This window comes from Protobothrops mucrosquamatus, unplaced genomic scaffold (genome assembly GCF_001527695.2).
Source record: "Protobothrops mucrosquamatus isolate PMUCROS unplaced genomic scaffold, P.Mucros_1.0 scaffold1333, whole genome shotgun sequence".
NCBI lineage: Eukaryota > Metazoa > Chordata > Lepidosauria > Squamata > Viperidae > Protobothrops > Protobothrops mucrosquamatus.
Window position 1 is genome coordinate 304233 of NW_015387531.1, and position 24227 is coordinate 328459.

Below are 24227 nucleotides of genomic sequence, written 5' to 3' on the forward strand. Positions count from 1 at the left end.
GGAATAACTTTGATTAAAGACAGCTAAATTACATTTTAGGGTCTCCCCCCCCCCATGTGGAGAGTAACATAAATTCACAGTAGGATCCCTAATCCTTGCCTGCAATTGAGAGATAATAATTCTGTGCATCAAGATGGAGCTGGCCTTTTCTAGCTGCTAAGGGACAACTGCAAGGGAAGATGCAGGAACAAAATAGCCATTCCCACTGAGTCTCCTCTTCCCTGAGGAAAAGCAGCAGTGTTGCATTGTCTCTTTCAAAGATGCTCGCTGCAAGCTTCCATTCAAAGCCTATAAAGGCATTAAAAGCCCATCATGTTAATACAGCATTCCCTAATCATCTTCTAACAGGACGTTGCAGCTCTGTTACTTAGATGATTTGCACATGTTTGTACATCGCTGGGTTTTAACGGTTGCTAAAGCAAGAAGTACACGCGATGGTATGTGGGAATGACTTGAGAGATGGAGGAAGAGATGATGCTGAGGGAATTATCAGATAAGAGAGGACGTAGTCCCGAGCTGCATAACAGGCAGAGAAAGTAACTCAGACAGGAACATCTCTGCTTTATCAGGTGTAAAAGGAGACAGAAGGAGATTTGTACTTTCAGATTTACAAGATTCTGTAATGTAATGTAACTGTAACGTAGCCTTACAATAAAATAGAATTAACTTATCTGGTCTGTTTCCTGTTTGGTCTACCTTGGAAGGCTGACAGTAGGTGAGCAATCAAATGTGGTAGTCTATTATCTTTGACCCTTGATCCCTGACCCTTAACCTACAGGTAGCTTTGAGCTGAAGTTCAGATGACCTTTGGAAAGAGCAATTGGTAACCTTCATTGTTCGTAACTCACACAGCCTGCTGGGTGAGGAAAAAGAGAAGAGAAAATAGGTTGTGAGTATGTCTGTGTGTCGGTGTCAGGCAGAAAGAGAGATCAAAGTAGGAAAATAGATTTTTTTTTTTAGACTGGAGGGTTCTACTCCCATTGAGCTACCCTCACTGTATTTCTAATATGCCCATTTTTTCAGATTTTTCCTTTTCTATTTTTGATTCTACTTTTTAAAATTTTTGTTTTTATAATTTTTAATAAAATTACTATTAAAATAATTATAGCCCAGCAAAATTAACAATAAGATCTTAGAAGTCATGTCCAAGGGTTTGCTTAAGCCTCGTGTGAGCCTAGCATTTCTAGTTGCACGTTCCTTGTTCTAGCGCCTTTGAAAAGCTCATCAAGTTCTCCCAAGTCAATCTAAAAATGTTAAAAAGGCCTTAATTTCAGAGCTTTCATGATGATTCTGAATGGACAGCATTAGTACGTAGTAATGTCGGACTATGACAGCAATATTAAAAGCTGTGGTGGTGCGGTGATTAGAATGCAATATTGCAGGCTAACTTTGCCCACTGCCAGCAGTTCGATCCTGACTGGCTCAGGGTTGATTCAGCCTTCCATCCTTCCAAGGTCAGTAAAACGAGGACCCAGATTGTTGGGGGCAATATGTTGACTCTGTAAACCGCTTAGAGAGGACTGCAAAGCTCTAAGAAGTGGTGTATAAGTCTAAATGCTCTTGCTATTATCCACAATGCAATTAACAATAACAACAATAACAATAATTGTACAGGTATACTACGGTGCCATTCATTGTGTGCAGGTAAGCATATCTCCACAAGGCGATCTGCAGACTCTGTTCCAAACAGATTCTAAGAAAGGAAGCTAGCAAGCAAGAAAGAAATAATCCTCAGGACCATTAAGTGAATCCTTGAGGAGGTGCTTCCTAATCTTGGACGTTAAGAAGAATGGCTAAATTTCCACCAACTGAAAAAGACAAGAAGCAAAGTCTTGGAACCGAAACTCTGAAGCACATATCTATATGCAATTTCTGTGCTTCTGAAAACAGATCTCTTGTTCATATATGATATATGACTTCATTCTTATCTGCAGTAAGGCAATTAATCTAGCCATGTTGTGCCTTTGAGCGTCTGCCATAAGTAAGTGCCTGAATGTGGGGATAAGAGACTGGACAGATGAGATTTATTGCTATGTCTAGCATGAAGCCTGACACATGTGGAGATTAAAAGTAGGAACAATATGTGTACTGCAATGGATCTGAGCAAGCGGAAAAGACATGTATAGCTCAGTCTATCTCTAGTGCATCTCAGCTTCACATTTATTCAACTATTATTCAACTAATTTTCTAAAATCAATCTGCATTTTTTTTTCATATACTTTGCTGTATCAAATGCTCATGCATGCATTTGAAATGTAACTTTCTATGGTATGCACACAATGTAGGTAACTTTCCCCAAGGTTTACTTTTTTGCATGCAACTTTCCTTCATATTCACTCAGGCTGATGAAAGTTGACCCTGGCATCTGCACACCCATTTGGGCTGTGATAGATTTTGTTCAGCCAGCAACCAACTTTGTCCCTCTTTTTGGTTCACTAAAATTAACAAGACCCAAAGCAGTGACTCTTATTTGGACCAACTCCAGCTTTGTGATTTATCTTAGGAGTGGTACAAAAGGTTCAAATTTCCCTGGGGTTGAGCATAATTCCTGGTGACTTCTTGGATATATCCATGTTTTCTTGATGAATTATGAAAGGGTCCTTCCTTCCTTCCTTCCTTCCTTCCTTCCTTCCTTCCTTCCTTCCTTCCTTCCTTCCTTCCTTCCTTCCTTCCTTCCTCCTCCTCCTCCTCCTCCTCCTCCTCCTCCTCCTCCTTCTTCTTCTTCTTCTTCTTCTTCTTCTTCTCTTCCCTCCCTCCCTCCCTCCCTCCCTCCCTTCCTCCTTCCTGGATATCTTTTTCAATTTCACAGTCTAGTTTACTATGAATCTTCCACTATAGTACTAATGCGCTTAGCTCTTGAAGATCAGCCAAGGTTGGCCAGATGCACTACTTAACCGGACTTTAAAACCTGAAGCTATATTAAAATATGAAAAGGAAGAATGAACAAAGGAGGGGATAGAAGTGGGAGGGTCTGAGACAACTCAACATGGCCAACTCACCGCAGGACACCTCATCATGCCAACTTGCCATGGGACAAGAGTTGCATTAATATCGAAGAAAGAGTGGAACAGAATCCTTAAAGAAAGAATGCCAAAGGATGGACAAAATGAAATGTGAATGACAAAAATTAAAACATTTTAAAATTATTTTAAATAATTCAATTGAATTGTTGAATTGTCCCACAGTGAGTTGGCCATGGAGAATTGACTGTGATGAGTTGGCCGTTAAGAGTTGGCTTGGCAAGTTGTCCCATTCTGGCAGGGGAAATGTAAGTCTAGTGCTGGCTATGTTATCCATTCAGAAAGGCCTTTTTTAAATAAATAAATAAATAATAATTTTGGATTCATGAAGTTCCATGGCTTGAATCAATTCACTGCATGTCTTTGGCGCAGGCGTACAAGTCTGTATTATTTCACACGTACCTCCTCTCTTAAATAATGCTCAGAATGTGCACGCTACCTCTGATAGGCTAGCAGCCTATTCAGCAGTGAAGTAAAGTAAGCCGTGTTCCACCCACTCTCATATTTTTAGCCACAGTTTGCTGAGCTGGCTTGGTAGCTAAAATCAGAGCTCCATCTCCTTTTTGTTACTTCCTCCTCGGCTGAACCACGGGACTTTCTTTTTGCTGTTCAGGGCGGGTGTGCTGCAAAGTAAAGCCAGCTGTTGCAGTGATTAGATTTTAATGTCTCAAGCTGGGAGTTTGCGTGTTGGGCTATGCACACTCCAGAGCTGTTGGCAATTAATGGTTACACTACCTTTTGAAGTCAGATCTCTCTTTCTCTCTGTGTATGTGTTAGTGTGGGTGAGAGTGAGAGTGAGCATGCATGTGTGTGGCTCTCACTGACTTGGGACTATGGTCTCCATCTGCTTTTTCTAAGACATTTTTGAGAGGATCCTTTTTAAAAACATCGATGTCGCTGGGTTTGTTATTCAAAAAGAGCTTAATGTAGCAGAACCCTCTTAATGCATGCCATGCAAAGGAGAATATAACGTAAAAATGAAAATTCTTTTCTCACCCCTGTGGGTGATATAGCAACAGCACTTAGACTTATATACCACTTCAAAGTGCTTTACAGCCCTCTCTAAGCGGTTTACAGAGTCAGCATATTGCCCCCAACAATCTGGATAGGAATACTTTAGGAAATTTTCGAATACATTTTAGTACACCTGGCAATCTTTAAGTCAATTTAAATATCCCTGTTGTGATAAGTAATGGGTTTGTGTGTGGTTACCCTATGAAAAATGATTTATTTTTTTTTACCAATTTTGGGTAGTTTATCCAGGCTTGGGAAGCACTACCTGAACTTATACAATCAATGAGGGTGAATGATTGCTAAGAAAAATGCAAATGAGCATCTTAGCATCAAATTAGTTCTGGGCTTAAACATGTATGGATATTGCTTATGTATTTCCATCAGGTTCCTATTGTGTATTTGTACCAATTGTCTACTGGCTTTGAAATCAGCAGAACATGACTAGTGTGGTACACAGTGAGATAGCAGGCATGGCAAAACTGTTGACAATGTGCCATACGGTATGAGTTGAAGCTCATGAAGTGATGTTTGGAATGAGAATAGCTGTCCTATTTTTCAGCTGCAAAGTAGAGGAAGCCAATGTGTGGATCACTAAATATGCTCTAAAATAGCCTTATCCACCTGGTGTCCTCCATATGTGCTGGTTGACAGCTCCCTAAAATCTCAGGCACTGTGACCAAAAGCCAGTTCTGGGAGTTGTTTGCGGGTTAAGGAAAGCTATTTGGAATATAATTAGTAACATACAAGATCTTCTATTCTCTTGCTTGATTAATTCTTAAAACACAGTTCGTTCTTATGTTCAACATGTCTCACAAAGAGACTTGGTCCACATAGTAGATCTGCCTGAGATTTAGCATGATGTGTGAGCCCAAACAGTACATGATTTAGAGCTTAGGATATTGTGCAATTCATCCAATTGTGATGCAGATGTAAGCCACCTAAAGCAGATGACAATTTAGCCTAATGTGTAAATAGCAATAGCGATAGCACTTAGACTTACATACCGCTTCACAGTGCTTTACAGCCCTCTCTAAGTGGTTTACAGAGTCAGCCAGTGGCCTTCCGGGTGGCCTTCCGGGTGCGCTTTAAGGTGTTAGTTACCACCTTTAAAGCGCTCCATGGCATAGGACCTGGCTACCTCCGAGACCGCCTTCTGCCACAGATTCCCTCCCATAGACCGGTACGCTCCCACAGAGTGGGTCTCCTCAGGGTGCCGTCGGCCAAGCAATGTCGGCTGGCGACCCCCAGGGGGAGGGCCTTCTCTNGGGCCTGGCCTAGGGAGGATTTTTAAATTGGGTTTTTTAGAAATTTTAATTATCACAACACTAAAATATTGGTTTTAATTTGGTTTTATTCGGTGGGGTGTGTGGGTCTCTCTTTGTTTTTAATAATGTTGTGAGCCGCCCTGAGTCCTTCGGGAGAAGGGCGGGATACAAATTGGAATAATAAATAAATAAATAAATAGCATATTGTCCCCCAACAATCTGGGTCCTCATTTTACGGACTTCGGAAGGTCAACCTTGAGCCGGCAGTCAGCAGAGTTAGCCTGCAATACTGCATTCTAACCACTGTGCCATCACAGTTCTAGTAAACCTAGTAACCTAGTAACTCTCCATCTTCTCCCAATCAGAGATAACAAATATGGTCATCGCTGCAGCTCTGAAATGGACTTGCAATAGTAGCATTTGAGACAATCTTCTCTCTTCGATGTTTATTGCTCGTCATTCTCAAGAGACTTTCCTTGCCATTCCCAATTTCTCAAAGAAAACTTGATGTTCATCAGGTGCCTTCCTGATTTAGACAAGAGAAGAGAAGGAGAGGAAAGAGAAAACTCAGAAAACAGTTAGTAGCACAAGAGCCTTGGTGGGGGGGGGATTAGGTTGATTTGGGATCAAATTTTACCCCTTTTTGGGATTGCCTGTGCACCAACCTCTTCCCTATTAACAGTGCTCTACTGACTAATTGAACTGTCATAGATGATTAAGGGACGCTGCAATTCCTATTTGGTTTAGGTCTTTAAATAAGAGCTACCTGGTCTGCTTCTTGCTGACTGCAGAAGTCAACACATTATTTCTGGTGTTTCTTAGAAACTTCATATATTGCCAATGCTCTTACTCATTATAACAAGAATTAGAACATTTTATTATTTTCTATACAATTCTTGATTGTGGATCTCTGTAAAAGGTCACCGTATTCCTCCATTACCCTTTGTTCAACAGGGTCAAGCATTCATTATACCAGTAGTCCAGACTTTTTTTCTTCTGATTGACTTTTTTTTTTTGCTCCAACATATTTGTGCTTCTGCTGTTGGTTATAAAAGTTATTTAAAAAAAAAAAACACAAGCAAACTTCTGTACTAGGGAGCAGCGTATCAGTATGAGATTGGAGGCATTTATTACTACCCCTTCTAAAATCTCATTAACATTATACACACTCTCACACGCCATTATCCAGAAACAACAGAACCCTGGTGGAAACAGAGGACGAAGAAGTAAAAGCTGAAGGACTTTCCATTTTTCAAAAGTTTTTTGGGTATTTATTTACCGATCACATGTATTTGCCACAAACTCTCAGCAAAGCCAGCCCATGGTGATGAATTATAGATCTTTTTGCTATTATATCTGTATAACTTTTCACTTTAAAGGCTCTCTTTCTGGTTGTGAGCAATAAATAACACAGGGGAAGGGAGAGGGGAAACATCCCCGGATACATTGCTGACATCAAAAAGGTTCTAGATGATTGACAAATAAAACTGATGAGGAGAGTTTAATTGAAAGTCATTTCATGTAGCTCTGATTCTGTTGCTTCACATTAATTTTGCCCAAACTCAGAGGTGATGGAATGATAGCAGCAGCTAATTACTCTTTGTTCTCTCTCTCTCCCCCCCCCTCTCTCTCTCTCTCTCGCATCATTGGCAAATTTTTGTCCATCCCATTCTGGAGGATAATCCCCCAGAAAAAGCAAAGCAACCAGTGGTTTTGTTCACAGAGTTTTGTTACTGAGTTAATGCATGGTCTAGGAGCAAACAAGACATTCAACTATAAAACATTTCTAACTAGTTGAGTTCACACAACATGCCAAGCTAAAAAACCCTCAAGCCTAGTAGGTTTTAGTAATGCATTTTCTAGGGTGTTACTTGACTCACAACGCCCAATGAGTATGTCAAAGTATAAATAAGTCACCAAGTAGTTAGTCACTCAAGTCCATTTTTTAAGGAATTCTGTCCTGTTTGACCAATTTGAGAAAATTGCCATCAGGTTTTCCTAGTCTTCTCCTTTTTGGCTACTCTGTAGCCTGGGTTTTATTCTATCACCATTTCATTCAAGGTTGCTTGCAATTCTTAGATGAGCATCATTAAAATTTTTTTTCCCAAGAATCAGCCCCAGAAGCATTAGTAAGACACATGAATATCATTTCAGTAGAAGAAGAGTGAGCTAAAGGAAGATAAAAAACAAAATTGGGGAAAGTGATGGTTTTTACTCTGATTTCTCTGCTTCCCTTTTTGTCTATGTCTGTGTCCTGTTAACCATTAGTCCCTGACCATCAAGGTCCAGAAGTGACTTGGTCCTCAACCTCCAAAAAAGATTCCCTAGCCCTGTCATAAGTTGAAGTGTGGTCAAGACACAGAATTTAGAAGGAGCCCAAACAAGTTATGGCTGGATGCTGGTCAACAGCTTGAGTCGTTATTGATTTAATCCTCTGCCGAAACTGGCTGAACATATATCCAGTAAGGCACTTCTCTCTTCCTGTCACCCAACTCATGAAATGAACATGGCTTTAGCTAGCGGCAGGGGTTTTGCCTGAAAAACTGCCAACCATCTTAAATTTCCCACAATACTGCTGCCTTATGGGCAATTTCAAATGCAGGCAGCTTTCCATAATTGACCATTGCTGTCAAATAAGGCTTTTGTTGGGGACTGGGGAGATGGAAGGGCCAAGGTAGATATCAATGCTAGGAGACCCTAGCATGGGTTTTTCTCCTGTCTCAGTGATGATCCAGTGACAATCGTTTGCATCCTCTGATTTGCCTTTCACTTCTATGGAGAGAAAATAAAGGGCCTTTCCTTTTTTTAAAAAAAAAAAAAGACTCCTATAATGCCTTTTTTTTTTTTTTTGCAAACGGGTGGTCACTGTCACTGTCATATATAATTCTGCATGAGATGATACTGTGTGGAATGTGCACTGAGACACACTGAGCCCCTAAATATGTCTGTTTCCTATCCATTACAATTATTCATTCATTAAATGCAATAATTAGATACTGTACACAGCAGAGAACATACAATAATTAGATATGATACACAGCAGAGAAAGTGTAGTGATTAGGTATTATACATAGCAGAGAATGACACAAAGCAGAAAGAAAGTCAAGCTTGCAAACAGTATAAAAGAAAATTAAATGACCTATCACTAATTGGGCCGTGTGTTTGATAATGGAACAAGACTAATACATATGATACTTATAAATCACATCTTTGGGGAGGCAACTGTGAAATTCAAAGCAGCTTTATATTGATAGAAGGTCTTCTTTTAGGTTTAAGGCTACATCCTTTTAGATGTTCAGCTATAACTCCCAGTATTCAGAGCAAACAAAAGGAACTGAAAAGCATACCCAGTAGATATGTTGAGATATGGGGCAGAGACCACTTGTGGGCTATTCACCCCACAAGTAACAATTTCATTTACTTGAGCAAAGACAATATGGTTCATTGAAGATAATAGTGAGCAGAGTAATAGCAATAGCACTAGATTTAGTCATATCTACTGCCCCATAGTGCTTTGCAGCACTCTCTAGGCAGTTTAAAAATGCCAGCATCTTGCCCCCAATAATATGGGTCCTCATTTTATCGACCTTGGAAGGATGGAAGACTGAGTCAACCTTGAACCAGTCAGGATTGAACTCCAGGCTGTGTGCAGAGTTAGCCTGCACTATTGCATTCTTACCACTGCGCCACCAGGGCTCCTATTTAGATATTTAAATATTTAGAGTAAACTAAATAGTTGTCCCAAAGAGATCCTGAAGCATGGATCTTGAACCTAAGATATACTTTATGGAAATGGAATCAACATGAGATGTAGCAAATTATATTTTGGGGAAACATCTGCCCCCTCCAATCATACTTAGCTAAAATTCAGACTTCCGTATCTTAAACCAAATTTCTATTGCAAAAATGTGAATTTTTGATTGTATACAAATGCCCTCAGATTTAGCTCCAAAACTCTTTAGAAGGAATGCTAGCTTCCTGGAAATAATATGTTGAGCTGGTTTTCTGCTCTTTCACAGGCTGGAAAACAAATTCATGGATTTTCATCTTTTAGAAATGATGGTAGATACAGGCTAACTCTCTGAGTTTATGCAAGCTTCACGCCTTGATTAAGCCCAGGAAGTGACAACATCTTCCTTCCAGCCTTCCCTGTTATCATCCTTAGGACTCCTCTACCCCAAACACTTTCCCCCTTCCCTACCTAACAGTGCAGAAGCAGGCAAGGATGCTACAGACAGCCAAAATTGCCTTCTTATCTAACAGCAGCAGCTGTTTCGGCTCCTTGGGCCTGCCTGCTATAATAAGTAGTTTGTAATCCAAGGAGTGGAAGAAAATGTTAAGCTAGTAGCAGAAAATGAATTTGTCCTTGGCTGACGTGAATCAACAGCGTACAGATGCTGGCTCTTCTCAGATGATCTCCACCATGGAGATTAACTAGCCACTAATGGCCAGAAGGCTTTGCGGGTTACTGCACTCCCCGGCTAGCTAGCAAACTAAGCTCCTGTTCTCTCAGCACCACACATGGATTAGCTGGATTATGTTGGAGAACCTCTCTAGATGCTTTTTCATTTGCTAAGTGGCGCTTTCCTGATTTTTATGCAACCTCCTTATCGCCAGTAGGACGTTCCCTGTTTTGTCCTCCCTTGTTCCTCCCTCTTTCTTGATTTAATATTTAAAATGAATTTTCAAAAATCAGGATCTTCAGTTTTGATTTGCCTTCATAGCCTCTTTTTGGCAACTTGTAAAGGATGGCATGCCACGTGGATGGGAAGACAGGTAAAGTAAATAGCAATAGCAATAGTACTTAGACTTATATACCACTTCATAGTGCTTTACAGCACTCTCTAAGAGGTTTACAGAGTCAGCATCTTGCCCCCAACAATCTGTGTCCTCATTTTACTGACCTCGGAAGGATGGAAGGCTGAGTCAACCTTCAGCTGGTCAGGATCGAACTCCTGGCAGTGTGCAGAGTTAGCCTGCAATATGCATTCTAACCATTGCACTAAGTTGGGACTGTAAATTAAGAACATGTTTATTTTTGAGAGTCTACAAAACCCTAGCACCACTACTATATGTGTTTATATAGTAATTTCCCAAAATACATGCTCATTTCCAGTTGTTCTAATGAATGTTTTGTGAAGATTAATGACCAGAAAATGACTGAATCTAGTTTGGTAGATCTTTAGGATTTGATCTGACAGAAATCTGTGATTTGCTACCTTCTTCTATGATAGACAAGTCTTCTTTAGTCCTTCATGAAGTATTCCAGAGAAGACGTGGCCACAATAAGCTCTTGATTCAAGAAGGCGACTACATTTGTACAAGAAGCATTTCATTTGGAGGTGACCCAGTCACAACAGATTAATGTTTTGCCGAGACTAATGGAGCATTTGCAGAACAGAGGCCCAAATCTGGCTGAATATGCCACAGAAACAGAAGTGAGATTTGCAGCTCAAAAGAAAGGTCTCGATTTTAAACAGGTGTTGTTGTTGTTAAAGATGCTGTCTCTTCAAATAACTCAGGCAGTGTTCTTAAAGGTGTTGTCAGAAGATAATATCTCTTATCCATATCTTATTGTAATACTGCTGGATTCTTTGTCTCTTGACCTATCTGAAATTAGACAAAACTAGTAGAGCACCTGCTGGAAGTATAAAATCCACAAATATTTTTCTACAGTGTCTTGGGAACATTACTGCGATTGAAGACACTGAGAGAAGACCGGTGGGGGGAAAAGGGGGGGGGAAACCATCAATTGTGTGGCTTTATCATTTATCTCTTTTATATTTTTATATTTTATTTATACTTTATCTCTTCTTCAAATTTCCCGGTAACAAAAATTCTTGCCAGAAATTCCAGTACATCACTGTCATGAACCAGCCTTACTCAGTCCTATACCCTAGATTCTTTGGACTGCAATCCCATCATCCTGAGCTGAGTATGCAAAGCATACAGAGGCAAGTCCCAAAGGTGCTTCTTTCAAAAGGCAACTGGATTTTCTTTGCTTTTCCTTGAAGACGTTTGGCTTCTCATCCAAGAATCTTCTTCAGTTCTTCAGGAACTGAAGAAAGTTCTTGGATGATAAGTAAAACGTCTTCTAGGAAAAACAAACTCCAGCTGCCTCTTGAAAAAACACCTTTGGGTCACCCATGACCTGGATGACTGAGAATGTGCACAGACATACAGGTGAGTCACACAAGGACTTTGATTGTTGGACGCCCCCTGGAAAATAGCAAATCACAAGGCCAGATGCTGCAATGGTTGTAATGTCCAAATTTTGATCAGATGACTGTGGGGAATGCCACGATGGGCTGGTCATAAGTGACTATAACTTTGATCTGTCATTAAACGGATGTTTGCAAGTCTGAGAACTTCCTATGCTAAATTTACTACTATTCTATGACTATTCTTATTTTAATCTATACATTTCTATCTCTGTGGTCTACTTCCATGTTCCTCCTGCGTTCTTATTTTAATTCTTTCTTCTTTTAATCTTTCCTTCTCCCCCAGATCTTCTTTAAGCTCTTGTAACCAGTCGATCTGCATGTGAAAATTCCTTTCACTCCTTTATAGGACTTGCAAATGGACTGTAACTCACTCTAAATGGGGACATAGTAGGACAGGTAGGCTTGAGATTAGAGCTGAGGTCCAGAGCACTATTAGGGTCATATGGCTACTCAAGGAGTCCTGAAGTGACCTTGCAGCAAGTAGCAGATCACAGGAAACCCGTGACTCCCCTCTTGAGCACAACTACAGCTTCTGAAATCAACTAGCAGCAGACCTCCGTCACCTCCTTAAACTTTCTTCGATTTGGGGAATCAAAGAATACCAAACAGTCAATTTATCCCACTTCTTAGAATACAGCTATGTGATTTTTTTTTCTCCCCCAGCACAGAGAGATTCTCCAAGGCAAAGGGCAATTTCTTTTCCACTGCTCTGCCTGCAACTATTTTCAATCATCCTGAGTCACTACCACCCATCTCCTCACACGTTCAATTTGGTAGTTCTTGACCTCAGCTCTTCCAAGATAGTTGAAAAAGGACACAGGGCACTTCAAGAATAACATTTGTGAAGTCTCCCGCAGACTTCTGGGAAAGATAGTCCCTCTAGCAACATGCAGCTGGAGGATGTGCTACACCAAGGTTTTCATTTTTGGAACAGCCACAACACCACAGGTTTAGACTGCATTCCTCACTAATATGTCTCTCTAATATGTCCTGACCTTTGGAGCTAATGCTCTGACGCACTTGAATAAGCAACAATTAAGCACCTCAACCTCATTGCAAACACAAGCACAGATTTCTGCATGAAATCTTCTGCACATCACAAAGCAGGGGAAGACACAGGCATGTATACTGTAGCTATGCTGAAGGAAAGGATGGGGAAAGCTTAACAAGAATGAGTCATCAACTGATGTGACCAAGATCTGGGGAGGCTTTGCTTGCTCTCATACCATCCTTATATAGAAAGGATGAAACCAGTTTCCATGAATTAAAACCTATGCTGCTTCTGAATAGGAACAGCAAAGCATAATGATCAATAAATCAACGTAGGTCCAGTCTATTTTATTGTCCACATTAGCAGAGAAATATTCCGATCCATAATTATTTAAAAAATTTTTTTCATCTAGTTACTACTAGATAACATTAAATCTCACAAACACATTGGTTTTTTTTTAAATTTCCAATTATTCTACCTACAGGATGGAGGTTTGATGTTATTTTGTTTAGATGTCAGAAATCTTGACTCATGGCAAGAGTCTTGCCTAGGCAATCTTCAAATGTATTACATACCGATAACAGTGTTAAAGGAATAGTGTCTGTTGGTACTCTGTCATTTTCATACATTCAAGAGCTGTCCTATTTAAATTAATTGAAACAGTTGGCAGATTCCGTTGGCTTAGTTTATCTGTCATATCCATATGCCCACAAAATTTAATGAACTTGTTATGCTACAGCAGAAATCCATTCAGCATTGTTCAATCCCTCCTCTCTCCACAACCTATAGCATTCATCTAGCTTATATGAAAAAATACGATTATATTCTTGACATAAGGCAAATTCCTGGCAAGTCTTTTTTTCCCTCCAAAATAAAGAAGGACCTTGATTGATGTATTTCTCTTAACTCAGGTTACTTGTTTTGCAATTCCACCAGAGCAGCTAAGACTCAACAACTATCGTTACTTTCTAATTTTAGTGAAATACAACAAACCCACCCATGCTACATTTCCTATCGAATCTTCTCTCTCTGATTCTTCCCATTTTCTTTGACTCTGCTAGCCGGTTGCAACAATAGTGCTAAGGCAACTGATAACGAGGAACAGAAACTGGATCAAGGGCTCCAACAATTTAAAAGGGCCCAAGTTCATACATATTCCTTTTTTTTAAGTATAAAATAAAATTGATCCTAAAAAGACATTGGCAAGAATATTTGAAGTTACTAAATACTTTACATAGCATTTAGGTGAGCAAAAAAATACCATGTGCTCTCCTAAGATACTAACTGACTCCCAGTTTGAGAAATACAGATTCATGAAATTGTAGAACTGAGGCCCAGGAATATGAGAACCACTGTTGTTACCTCTCAAGAACCTTCTTAGAAAAAAGAAAGCTAATGAATGTAATTGCTGGTGGCCAGGCTGAAATGTATATAAGCCACTGCCATATTTATTCTTTGTTTCATCATCAAGGAGTCAGGCAAGCAATGGATAAACCAAACTTAGCAAGTTACTTCTTCTCTTAATGTATGTACCATCCTAAGTGATACTTGGACCTTTTATGTGAATGGGACTGGAGCTCCAGACAGCAAGAAGATATTGTGTGTGGTTGCTGTCCTTCAACATTGGCCAAATTCATATCCTTGTTCTACCATAAGAAAGAGCTCCAGCTATTAAGCTTCTGAAGAGTCATAGATCTGGATCTCCCAGAGGTAATGACAAGATCTAACAGTCTGGGAGGAAAGTTTAAAAGCCACTTTGTAGGTACTAGAAACAACACTGAAAGCTGTGATCAAATAAAATGAAGTCCAAGTCATGAAGTCAAAGGTTATGCAGGAAACATATAATAAAGCAATCCTCTCCAAAACAGAGCCCACATTCAGCATGTGAACTCTGTAAGTTACATCTCTGAACAGATGGTTCTGCTTGTCCACCATCACTGCTCTCTAAACCTCAGTATGTTAGATCAGGAAGAAGCTGCCACATGTATTACAGTAGTAGCTTCAACAAAATGCACAGACTGTTACCAAGCTGACACAACTGGAGTTCATTACTGAATTAACAACATCATCAACACAAAGAATTTCCACTGCAACATTTGGTGGGCCTGTCACCAGCTTTATCTGCTCAGCCTAGGGACAGAAGTGAGAAATCAGCAGAAGTGTGTTGTGTTCTGCTGGAGAAGAGCATGTCTTCCATACTCCACGCAGTTAATTGGACTAAAACAACAGACCCCCACTACATCTGCTCTTTTGCAGTCTGTACTTATAAATGGTTTAATAAAGCAGTACTCAAAGAATGTCTGGATGAAAACAGAGACATTCCCAACCAGTTAAGCACCTCCAACTTTCAATGGATGATCCATAGAAGTGCTGTCAGGAGCTTTAGACTTGGTGAGGCATGTAGTGAATAGGGCAATGGGGCTTACAAGTGAAAGTTTATCTTAATAGTGAAGAGCTCCCAACTGTCAAGAGAAATCAGGAGATCCAGGCAGTTCAAATGGGTATAAAGATTTTTTGCAAGCTTAAGCTCTCTACAATGGCCTGAACAAAATGGCGGTAGATCTCTTGTGGGCATGAAGGGACTCATGACTGATGATGTGGTTGACCCCTTCCTTGGGCTCAGCCTGGTCATCTCCTTCACTAAGCCTGAAAAAAAAACCCATTTCCCATCTTGAAGCAGCATCTAACTAACCTTGGCTGAACTCAACAAACTCAACAAAATCAAATATAGTTATGCTCGAAAGAGAGACCACCAGGATGTACCAAAGCTGCAAGAAATTTAGATGAAAAAATAGGAAAATTGAGCATTGTTGACAGGTATCCTTGATTCAAAGAGGATGATATCTGCTAATGTTCCTTGCCCCATTAAAGCAACATTACTAATCTGTGCCTTCCAGTTGTGTAACCATCAAAAAGAATCCCAGTTAGCATGAACAATGCTAAGAATCTAGGAACTGAAGTCCAGGTTTTTACTGTACCCAAGATCTGAGTTTATCTATGCATAGAATCGACATTTCATTTTTCCAATTACATAATCAGAATAGTTTTTTGGTCATATGGACTGAATTGAGTAGAATCTATAATTCTATTCCATGATTTATATAGTGTTGACCATGACTCTTGATACACATTGTTAGCTTAAGCTTAATACTGATTCTCAGTTCCTGGAATATATACTTGTGGATACTTTTTTCTCCAAAATGTCTACTAACAAACAGATATAGAAGAAAAAAAATACTGTTAATTTTCTTGGAAATAGTATCTTCCCAGCAACTCAACCCACCTACTCCTTATGTTTCCTATTTTGCCTGCAAGTAGAGTAACATCCAGTGAAAACTATAACTTCCTAGCCCAGTTAATGTTTAAGTCAAATGCAGTGATTGAGTTGGCTTTAATTATTAAACAGTTTTGTTTTACACACTCAAGGGAACAGAAATAGTAGCAAGCATTTCTATGGTTGTAAGCAGTTTAAAACATTCAGACAAGCAAGGATAAATGATGGTTATTTCCAGACGAACTTACAAACTTACGAATTTACCTGTACTGGGTAACTGCTGGATTGGCTTTGGCAGAGCAGTGAAACTTTACTGTATTGTCTTCAAGGACAGGCTGAGGTTCTACTGACAGATTGACGAGAGGTGGATCTGTAAAAAAAAAGCACAATGACCAATTTATTAGCTTTCATGGTTTTGTGTACAGAAATGTGTCTTTCTGAAGAAAAGCTCCCGTTTGCTCTGCTGTTGTGATGTATGGATGTGTGGTAACTAGCCAAGATACCTATTTGACCTTCAGTGTCTAAAATCTAATGGCCCAACAATGAAATTCCTTTTCTTGAAGGAATGATAGCTCTAAAGGCAGGGTAAATCGGGTAGCAATTACGACTTGTTTGGCAATTTCTTCCCCAACTGACTGTGGAAAGGTCATTCATTTGCCATGTATCTCTGTTTCCATATCAGGATAGATCCAAAGGATTTGTTGAGCAGAATAGATAAGTAAGGAAGCCAAAGGCATCCTTACTTATCTTCTTTACAGCAAAAAAAAAAAAAAGCAGATCTGCACAGATCAGGGACATCTGAGGCCATTTTCTGCCTGAGGGATATGACCCTTGCAAGCATTTTTTTACTATTTTATTAAGACATTTGAACTGACAAATTTCAGGGGCTCTATTATCATGGTGCTTAATAAGGAGCAAACTTCTATAATCCTCTTGATATTTTCAGGGAAGAATTATTTTGCAATTCTTGATCCTCAATGCAGGCTTCTTTAACTGTATTACTTTCTTTTTTAGGAAAAAAATAATAACCCAGAACCATTTGCACATGCATTTTGGGTTTGGAGCAAATTAAGCATCTCAAGGCATAGGAGGCAAGTGGCTTTTGTCAAAGCCCAAGAAGACTCCTTATAAAAGTAAACCCGTGATTAGACAGTAGATCTGCCAGCCTCCCAGCTCCAATGTTTTCTTTCTCCTTTTTCTCAGAAGAGAAGCAAAATACAAAAGTAATTGGTGGTTTGCAGACATGGTCTATTTTCTTATGTTGTGCATCACCGGTTTCCTTACAAAGCCTAATCGTAGCCTGATTTCACTTGAATTATGTATGTGGTCTTTATCTAGGAACCCAAGAACTGATAGTTTTTGGAGACACAGAATATGTCTGTAGAACTATGACAAAATTCCATCAAAATCACGGAGCTGCTGTTCAAAGAGATTCATCTTTTCTCTTCCCTGGGATCCAGAACTATTTGAAGACCCATATAATAGTAAGAAAAGATTTCACAAAAATCCAGGAAAAAATATTGGGTTCTCATCTCTGTCTGTCTGTCTGTCTGTCTGTCTGTCTGTCTGTCTGTCTGTCTGTCTGTCTCTCTCTCTCTCTCTCTCTCTGTGTGTGTGTGTGTGTGTGTGATAGAGTGAAAAAGATGTATATGTGTGTGAGAGAGATTTCACACATTTTACAAGGAATTATAGAAATGTCATCCGCACAATTACCGGGCGAATGAATTGTTAAAACTCAATACAGTTACAGATATGGGATGATATGAATCTTCACATACCTAGAGAATGAAAGAGTTTTCCCAAGCTTTTTACTAGGTACATGTTGGGAAGAGTTTTTATTGTTTGTACTGTAATGTTTGTAAATGTAAACTGACACACAGTTTCTAGAACGGTTACTTAAACATAGTTTTATATGCACTCATTAGCTATGGCACATTCCAGACATCAAAGGCCAGTTTTAAATTGCCTATGACCTTGTTTATAAGCAAGAAAATTTCCACAATTTTACGGGGGGGGGCTTCCTTTATGAACCCAGTCACCAGCGATTTCAACACCGAGCTCATCAGCCTGCAAATAAGTCATTAATTAAACTAATCCAGGACAGTTTTGAGAATGGGGTTAATTCTTGTACTGCAAATTAAGTTGTCAAACAGTCACATTTGAAACAGGAGGCCCTTGTCATCTAGCAGATCGGTTCCTTCTGTTCTGCCTGTGCCAGATTGCCTCTATTTCCCAACTGTGTTCTGGCTGACACAGATTTGCTGGAGGCGGGTGCTCCATTATGCTCCACTTGGCAGCTCACGCTGCGATACAGGCATGTGCCCTGCTAGTGGGTGGGTCAGGAAGAATCAACCTGAAAAAGCAGACTTAAAGCACCTGACAAAGCCTATAATGTTCTTGCACTGTGATGTAGAAAACTCTTCTGAGCATGACACTGCCGAAGCAGCGATGTCTTGAGGTCCAAACGGAAGACATCCAAAGTCAAGGAAAAGGAAAAAGAAATGCAGGAACCAGGTGAACATTAAGGAATGGAGTAGGAGTTAGGTGTGAAGGTTGGTGCGGTGAAGACCGGGAATGTAAGGATTCATCAGGATCCTCAGCAGAGTCACGCAGTGCTAGCAAGACTGACAAACTGTGGAATGAGGATCTTCTGTCACGTAACACTTTAAAACAGTTGCCTGCGTTTCTGAGCAGTTCAAGATCTCCCATGATTGTTCCCAGATGCACGGAACCAAGAGAAAGAGTGGGTTGGGCAGGAGAGGCCAAGTCAACAGTGAAGTGATCAGCTAGCAACTACAGTACTGGGTGTTTAGAAACCAAATGAGAACCAGTAAAGAATGGATAGGATTCTATCCTTTGAAACAACATAATGCTTGTCATTCACCAGAGCTTTTGTTTCAGTGGTAAAGAATGAAGATGATTCATTAAAGATAAGTTCTCAAGTTTCTATCACTCAAATTTCCACCTTCCTCTTCCCAGATCTTAATTTTGTGCCTGGCTATGACCACACCATTTTTGCAGTGTCAAATGTTTTACATCTTCCATAAAGTGACCTGCCTATGACTACAGCATTCCACAGTGCCAAATCTTTGTATCTTCCATCACCTCTATCTGCCTTTAACTCATCTCCACGGGTTTCTGTTGTGAATCAAACAAGAAAAGGAATCATGTCAACCACTCTGGAGTACTAGCAAGAGGAAGAGCGAGCCAGATTTCTGTGGCTGTGGCCTGATTGTGGAATTCATTCATCAGATACCATTTTCATTTTCTGTCATTTGCCATAGAATAATTCCATTTCTTGAGCCTTTGGTAAATAGAACTTAAAGAAAATTGTCATTGCACTCCCCACACTTGTTCAGCTGGTTTATGTTATCTGTATATTATTTGTTTTCCAGATTTCTGGTGTTTACTGGGAGTCATTATTCTGTTAATGGTTCGATTTGCTTTTATATATTTTTTTAATCAGTTGTACCTACTGGTTAAACATTTTAGGAGATAAAACAGGGGAAAAAACCTTCACATAATTAGTCTTTGGGCTCAGTACTATTACAGCAGTGTGTTTTTGGGTGAAGTTACCTAGAAGTAAATTCGAAATATGTTCAACCAATTTTTCTTCCAGGAAAGTAAATACAGGGTGACAGTCTAAAAGCAAGCATCTGTTGTGATGTAATCAACATTATTCATGCCAGGAGTCATCCCAAATGCCTGTGGAGCAATTGGGAAGAAGATATTGCCTTTAAAATGTGTAAAATTTATTTAATTCATCACTCACGAATTTAAGACATCTTGAATAAGGAGAGAGACATTCTGTTACATTGCTGAGTGCAAATTTCAAACATATCGGAGGCCCAACATTGTGTTTGAATCTGCAACCATCAATTATGGCTCCATTTGTTTTGCTCTTCCCTGCTAATGGTGAGCCTTCTCAGTATCAGTATTCCATAACCTTGCTTAGCAGAGAATAAGTATCATCTGTTCCAAAATTTCCATTGGCCAGATGGAAAAGTAGACTTTTCTGGATGGCCCAACTGCCATCTGCTTCTCATGAATATAAAACAGGTGGTTGGGCAGCCTCTAGTCCCTGGTATGATGTAGAATTACAGTCTCTGATGGTACTGAGGACTCCCAGAAGCTTTAATGGCAGTGGGAACAGACACAACAGAAAAACAGAATAACGAAGTTGGAAGGGACCTTGGAGGTTTTCTAGTCCAACCCCCTGCTTAAGCAGCAAACCCTATACCATTCCAGACTAATGGTTGCCCAATCGCTTCTTAAAAACTCCCAGTGTTAGAGAGCACCCACAACTTCTGGAGGCAAATTTTTCCAATGATTAATTGTTCTAACTGTCAGGAAATTCCTCCTTAGTTCTAGGTTGGTTCTCTCCAAGGGATGATCGGTAGCAGGAATTTGAGTTCTTCTTTGATGCTTGGAGTTTCTCGCTCAAAAGAATTTAAATGCAAAGGATGACTAAACTGCACAGAAATACCAGCTCCACACAAGCATTTAAGAACAGTAGCCTCCATCTCTTTCTCTAGCAGTAGGCCATACGAGTGGACTATATCTTAAATGTATTGAAAACAGTCATAGCATCATGAAGAAAAGGAGAGCTTTTGCAAAAAATGTCACTTAATCAAGAGCAGGAGATAGGTCAGTTTAGACAAATCCCTGAGATCAATGGCATTCGTGTCCCTTATTAAAAAGAACACAGCCTGAAACATCATTGCTGGAGACTGATATTCACTCCCAGAAACTTTGGACCTAAAGTGGATACCTTAATCCCTATAATCCCCTCATCCTGTTACAAGAGAAGCCTAGCTGCACATAGGCAACTTGTTTTTTGTTTTGTTTTTTTTTATAGCAAGGCTTACTACGACACATCGTATTGTTTGAAGAACTGCAGGATTCTGTAGAATGAACTGGAAAAAAAACCCACAAAGAAATGTGTTTTTTGAAACTAATGAAACTCACTTAGCAAAAGCAGATTGGATGGAAGAATGAAAGAAAAGCCAAAAATAAATAAATAAATAAAAGCCTAGTAGTAGTCAAAATCGCTTGGGGTAAGTTATTCCTTGCTGACTTCCCCCTCGTAGTAGGGAGGATTTTACCAAGCTGGGATGAATGCCTTGTTAGGAGTATAGCCACGGTCTTCTGGCTGGGAAGTTATGATGAGAAATTATAGATATTTTCAATTTGCTTTAATCTCGTTTTTAAAACGTGCAATCCGAATTACAATCAGCGAAAGCACAGGTTGGAATTTAAATGAGGTGTGCTCCCACAACAGCCCAGAGACATCCAGTACACTCTTAATTCATTTGCAGGCATCTTGACACTTCTCTATTGTTAGACAACAACAGCTAATCACCTTCCTTTATTATGTATGAATCAAGCTTCTCTTGATAGTTCCCCCATTGTTTGACAATACATTAGTTGTGCTTAGGATGTATAAAGGGATCCTCTTTGTACTCATAGAAATCAGAGTCCTTTCTGCTGTTGGATGTATGTTTTCCCCCTATAGTAGTTTAACAAATTCTACCTTAGATTAAGGACAAGTAAAAAAAAGTCTTTTGATTTTCTCTGTGAAAATCAAAACACCCATCCTGCTTCCTAATGGCCTTATAAAGGCAAGCTAGAGATTCCTACCCTGGAAATCAAGTAAAATTTGCATAAATGCAGACAAATATTTATTCAGCATAATGGAATTTTTATTTATCAGTAATTGATCATTCACGTAAGCCTTTTGTAAGTAATAAAGCCACAGAAGGAGCTGCCCCTGCATTTTAGCTCATGAAAGGGACTGCCTATAAACCACCGTAGCCACAAAACACTTTTTAAATTTTCCCTTGAAATAGAATGAAAGCCCCAATCCATTCTTCTTCTTGGAAATGTTTAGTTGGTGGAAATATAAGATAGAATACAAACACAGCTTGGGCCTGTTCTTAATATTTTGAGGATAGAACTGACAATCATACTAGACAGAGTGATGCAATGAAAGGGACAAAGCTGGAACTTTCTATTTGTATTTAGCCTATTTCAGGGATTACATTATATATTTTGAAAGCTTTTTGCTTTGACTTAAAGGAAATCACATTGCCGAGTTCAAGCAATCACACTGCCGATGTTTTGTGGCATAGACAATGGAGCAGATTTACTATTTCTCACTCCCTCCTGATTCCTGAAGATATCCCAAAGTTACAAACTTAAGCACTGAGTGTGAGCAAAGCAGAAGAAAGCTTCTGGTGCAGGAAGACTAAAAAAAATAATAATTGTTTCCCTCCAGTTAGCTCCATCCTGGCATCCACACAGGATGCGATTTCCATATAGCCCCTGGGCTTTAGCTATATAAATAGCTTATGGCATATCAAGCCATTAAACATGATTTTAATCCCACTTGTGATGTTTGGCACATTACTCACAGGAGCCTGCTTTGATGTGGCTGATGGTATGAAAATCACTTTGAACAGATGTTTCAGCTGGAGTTGCTCACTCTCTGTAACAAAACCAAGGTTTCTCTTTTGGAGAACTGGGTGGGACACAAATTGCTGGAGGTCCTCTGCTGTTTAATGACAGGTAAGGGCTCGTATTGGGTATTTTCATCTTGAGCCCCAGTGATTTATTTCAGCCACCCATGTTGCATTTATATAAAATGGATTTCCCCTTAATCTGTCCTCCTTGAAAAATGCAGAAAGTAGGTGACTTGTATTAGTAAGTGTAGATATTTATGTTGTCCTTTCAGCCATGAAGAAATATTATTTCTGTAAAGCAACGAGGGCGGTGATTGGTTCACAGAACAAATTCAGCTCTCACGCCATTCATCTTTTGCAGCATTGCTACTTAAAAGCAACATCAGTTCAAAATGGAGACTACCAATATTTGAAACGATAAGTATGGAAAAAGCTAGAATGACTGTGCTATAGTTGTTTCCATTGGTCTAAAGAAGAACGGCCAATTTTGCAGAAAGTTTAAGCTGCTAAAAGAATCAAGGTCCCCCAATGAATAAATTTCATTCATTACATCTGGAAGTTTTTATGGAATCACTGTCTTCATTTTGGACGATAGTTGACATGTGAACATCAGGAGTGCCTGCTTCTGATTCAGCAATCCTGCTTCATTTTCAAACTGGAATTTATATACTACTAAAATTTCTTGTGTCTGCAACTGTCTATGGAGATTCTCAGTCATCCAGATAGTGGCTGTCCCAAAGATGCTTCTTTCAAGAGGCAACTGGACATTCTTTGTTTTTTTCTTGATGATATTTCGCTTCTCATCCAAGAAGCTTCTTCAGTTCTGACTGAAGGGTGGAGGATGAAAGGATTTATGCTCCTTGCAATCATCTGTTCATGAGCACTCTCTCTGAGAGTCCCTGAGGCCACTTGGAGGGCACAGATAAGTATAAGCAGTATAAGGCCAGTTGCCTTTTTAAAAAAAACACTTTTGTGTCTATAACCTCTAACTGGGTGAAATGGTGCAAAATATTTTCAACCAACATTTTCAAATTAGCTAACTTACAGAATGCACGCCAAATCCAGGACACATTCCCGTGGAACTGAAATTTGGCCAAGTTTTAGAAAACATTTTATGACGTAAAAATGACCATGGAGCATTTTATGGCTTAATACAAAATGTCATTAAACATTTCCTGTGGTCAGTTCCTGATATTTGACAGTGCCAGACAGTTCAACATGGACTACTTTTAGGGCAGAAACTTCTCTGAATATGTTTTCTTTTGGCGTCACTGTTCCTTTGTTTTGTATTGTTTCTGTGGGTTTTTTTTTAATATTATTGCTTGTTTTGAATGTTATGCAAATTTTGTAAAGCATAAAATTTTATTAAATTTTAAATTAAATTGAATTGAACTTAGTAAAAAGTCTACTTATTTACTTGTGATGCAAATACAGTCTATCCACAAGTTATAACCATTAAAACAAAGCTTGTTTACTGCTTAAAAAGAGTTTCATGCCTTCTCATTTACAACTTAGCATTCAATAATGCCGTATATCCATAATTTTCTCCAACGCAGTTCCCATGTCTGTGTCCCTTGTTTTGGACTGATATCCTATTCACTCCACTTAGAAGCTACTATGTTGTTCCTCTCTCAACAGTTGACTTGAGACCACTTTTCAGCCATTTAAGCTCCAGCCAGCTAAATTACATTATTAACCCCTCTCTGTAAGTTTTCCTCACTTTAATAACACCAAACATCAGTGCCATCAAAACCTGTTAACTCAGCAACATACCTTCCCCTTTGCCCTTTCCGTGTTTCCCTAGACTTTCATTTTCAGGATGCTTTGAATCTTGACAATTCATCTGGCAATAACTGCTAGCCGTTGCAAACACTAAATTATTTAGGCTACAACTGCCTTGCATTTCCATGCGGTTGAGAAGACTCGTTTGGCCTTAATGACTGACCAGTGAAAGACTGCTCACTAGGAGTAAATCGAT

The 24227-nt window shown here is 39.4% G+C and overlaps 1 protein-coding gene across 1 annotated transcript in view; it reads right to left on the bottom strand.

Annotated features, from left to right (window-relative positions):
* Positions 1-24227, bottom strand: part of KIRREL3 (kirre like nephrin family adhesion molecule 3) — a gene marked incomplete at its 5' end in the record, with an annotated part of 152255 nt that overhangs the window by 112681 nt on the left and 15347 nt on the right. The window contains one exon of the mRNA XM_015821452.1: positions 16053-16158. Within this exon, the coding sequence (XP_015676938.1) occupies positions 16053-16158 (106 nt within the window). The remainder of the gene's footprint in view (positions 1-16052; positions 16159-24227) is intronic.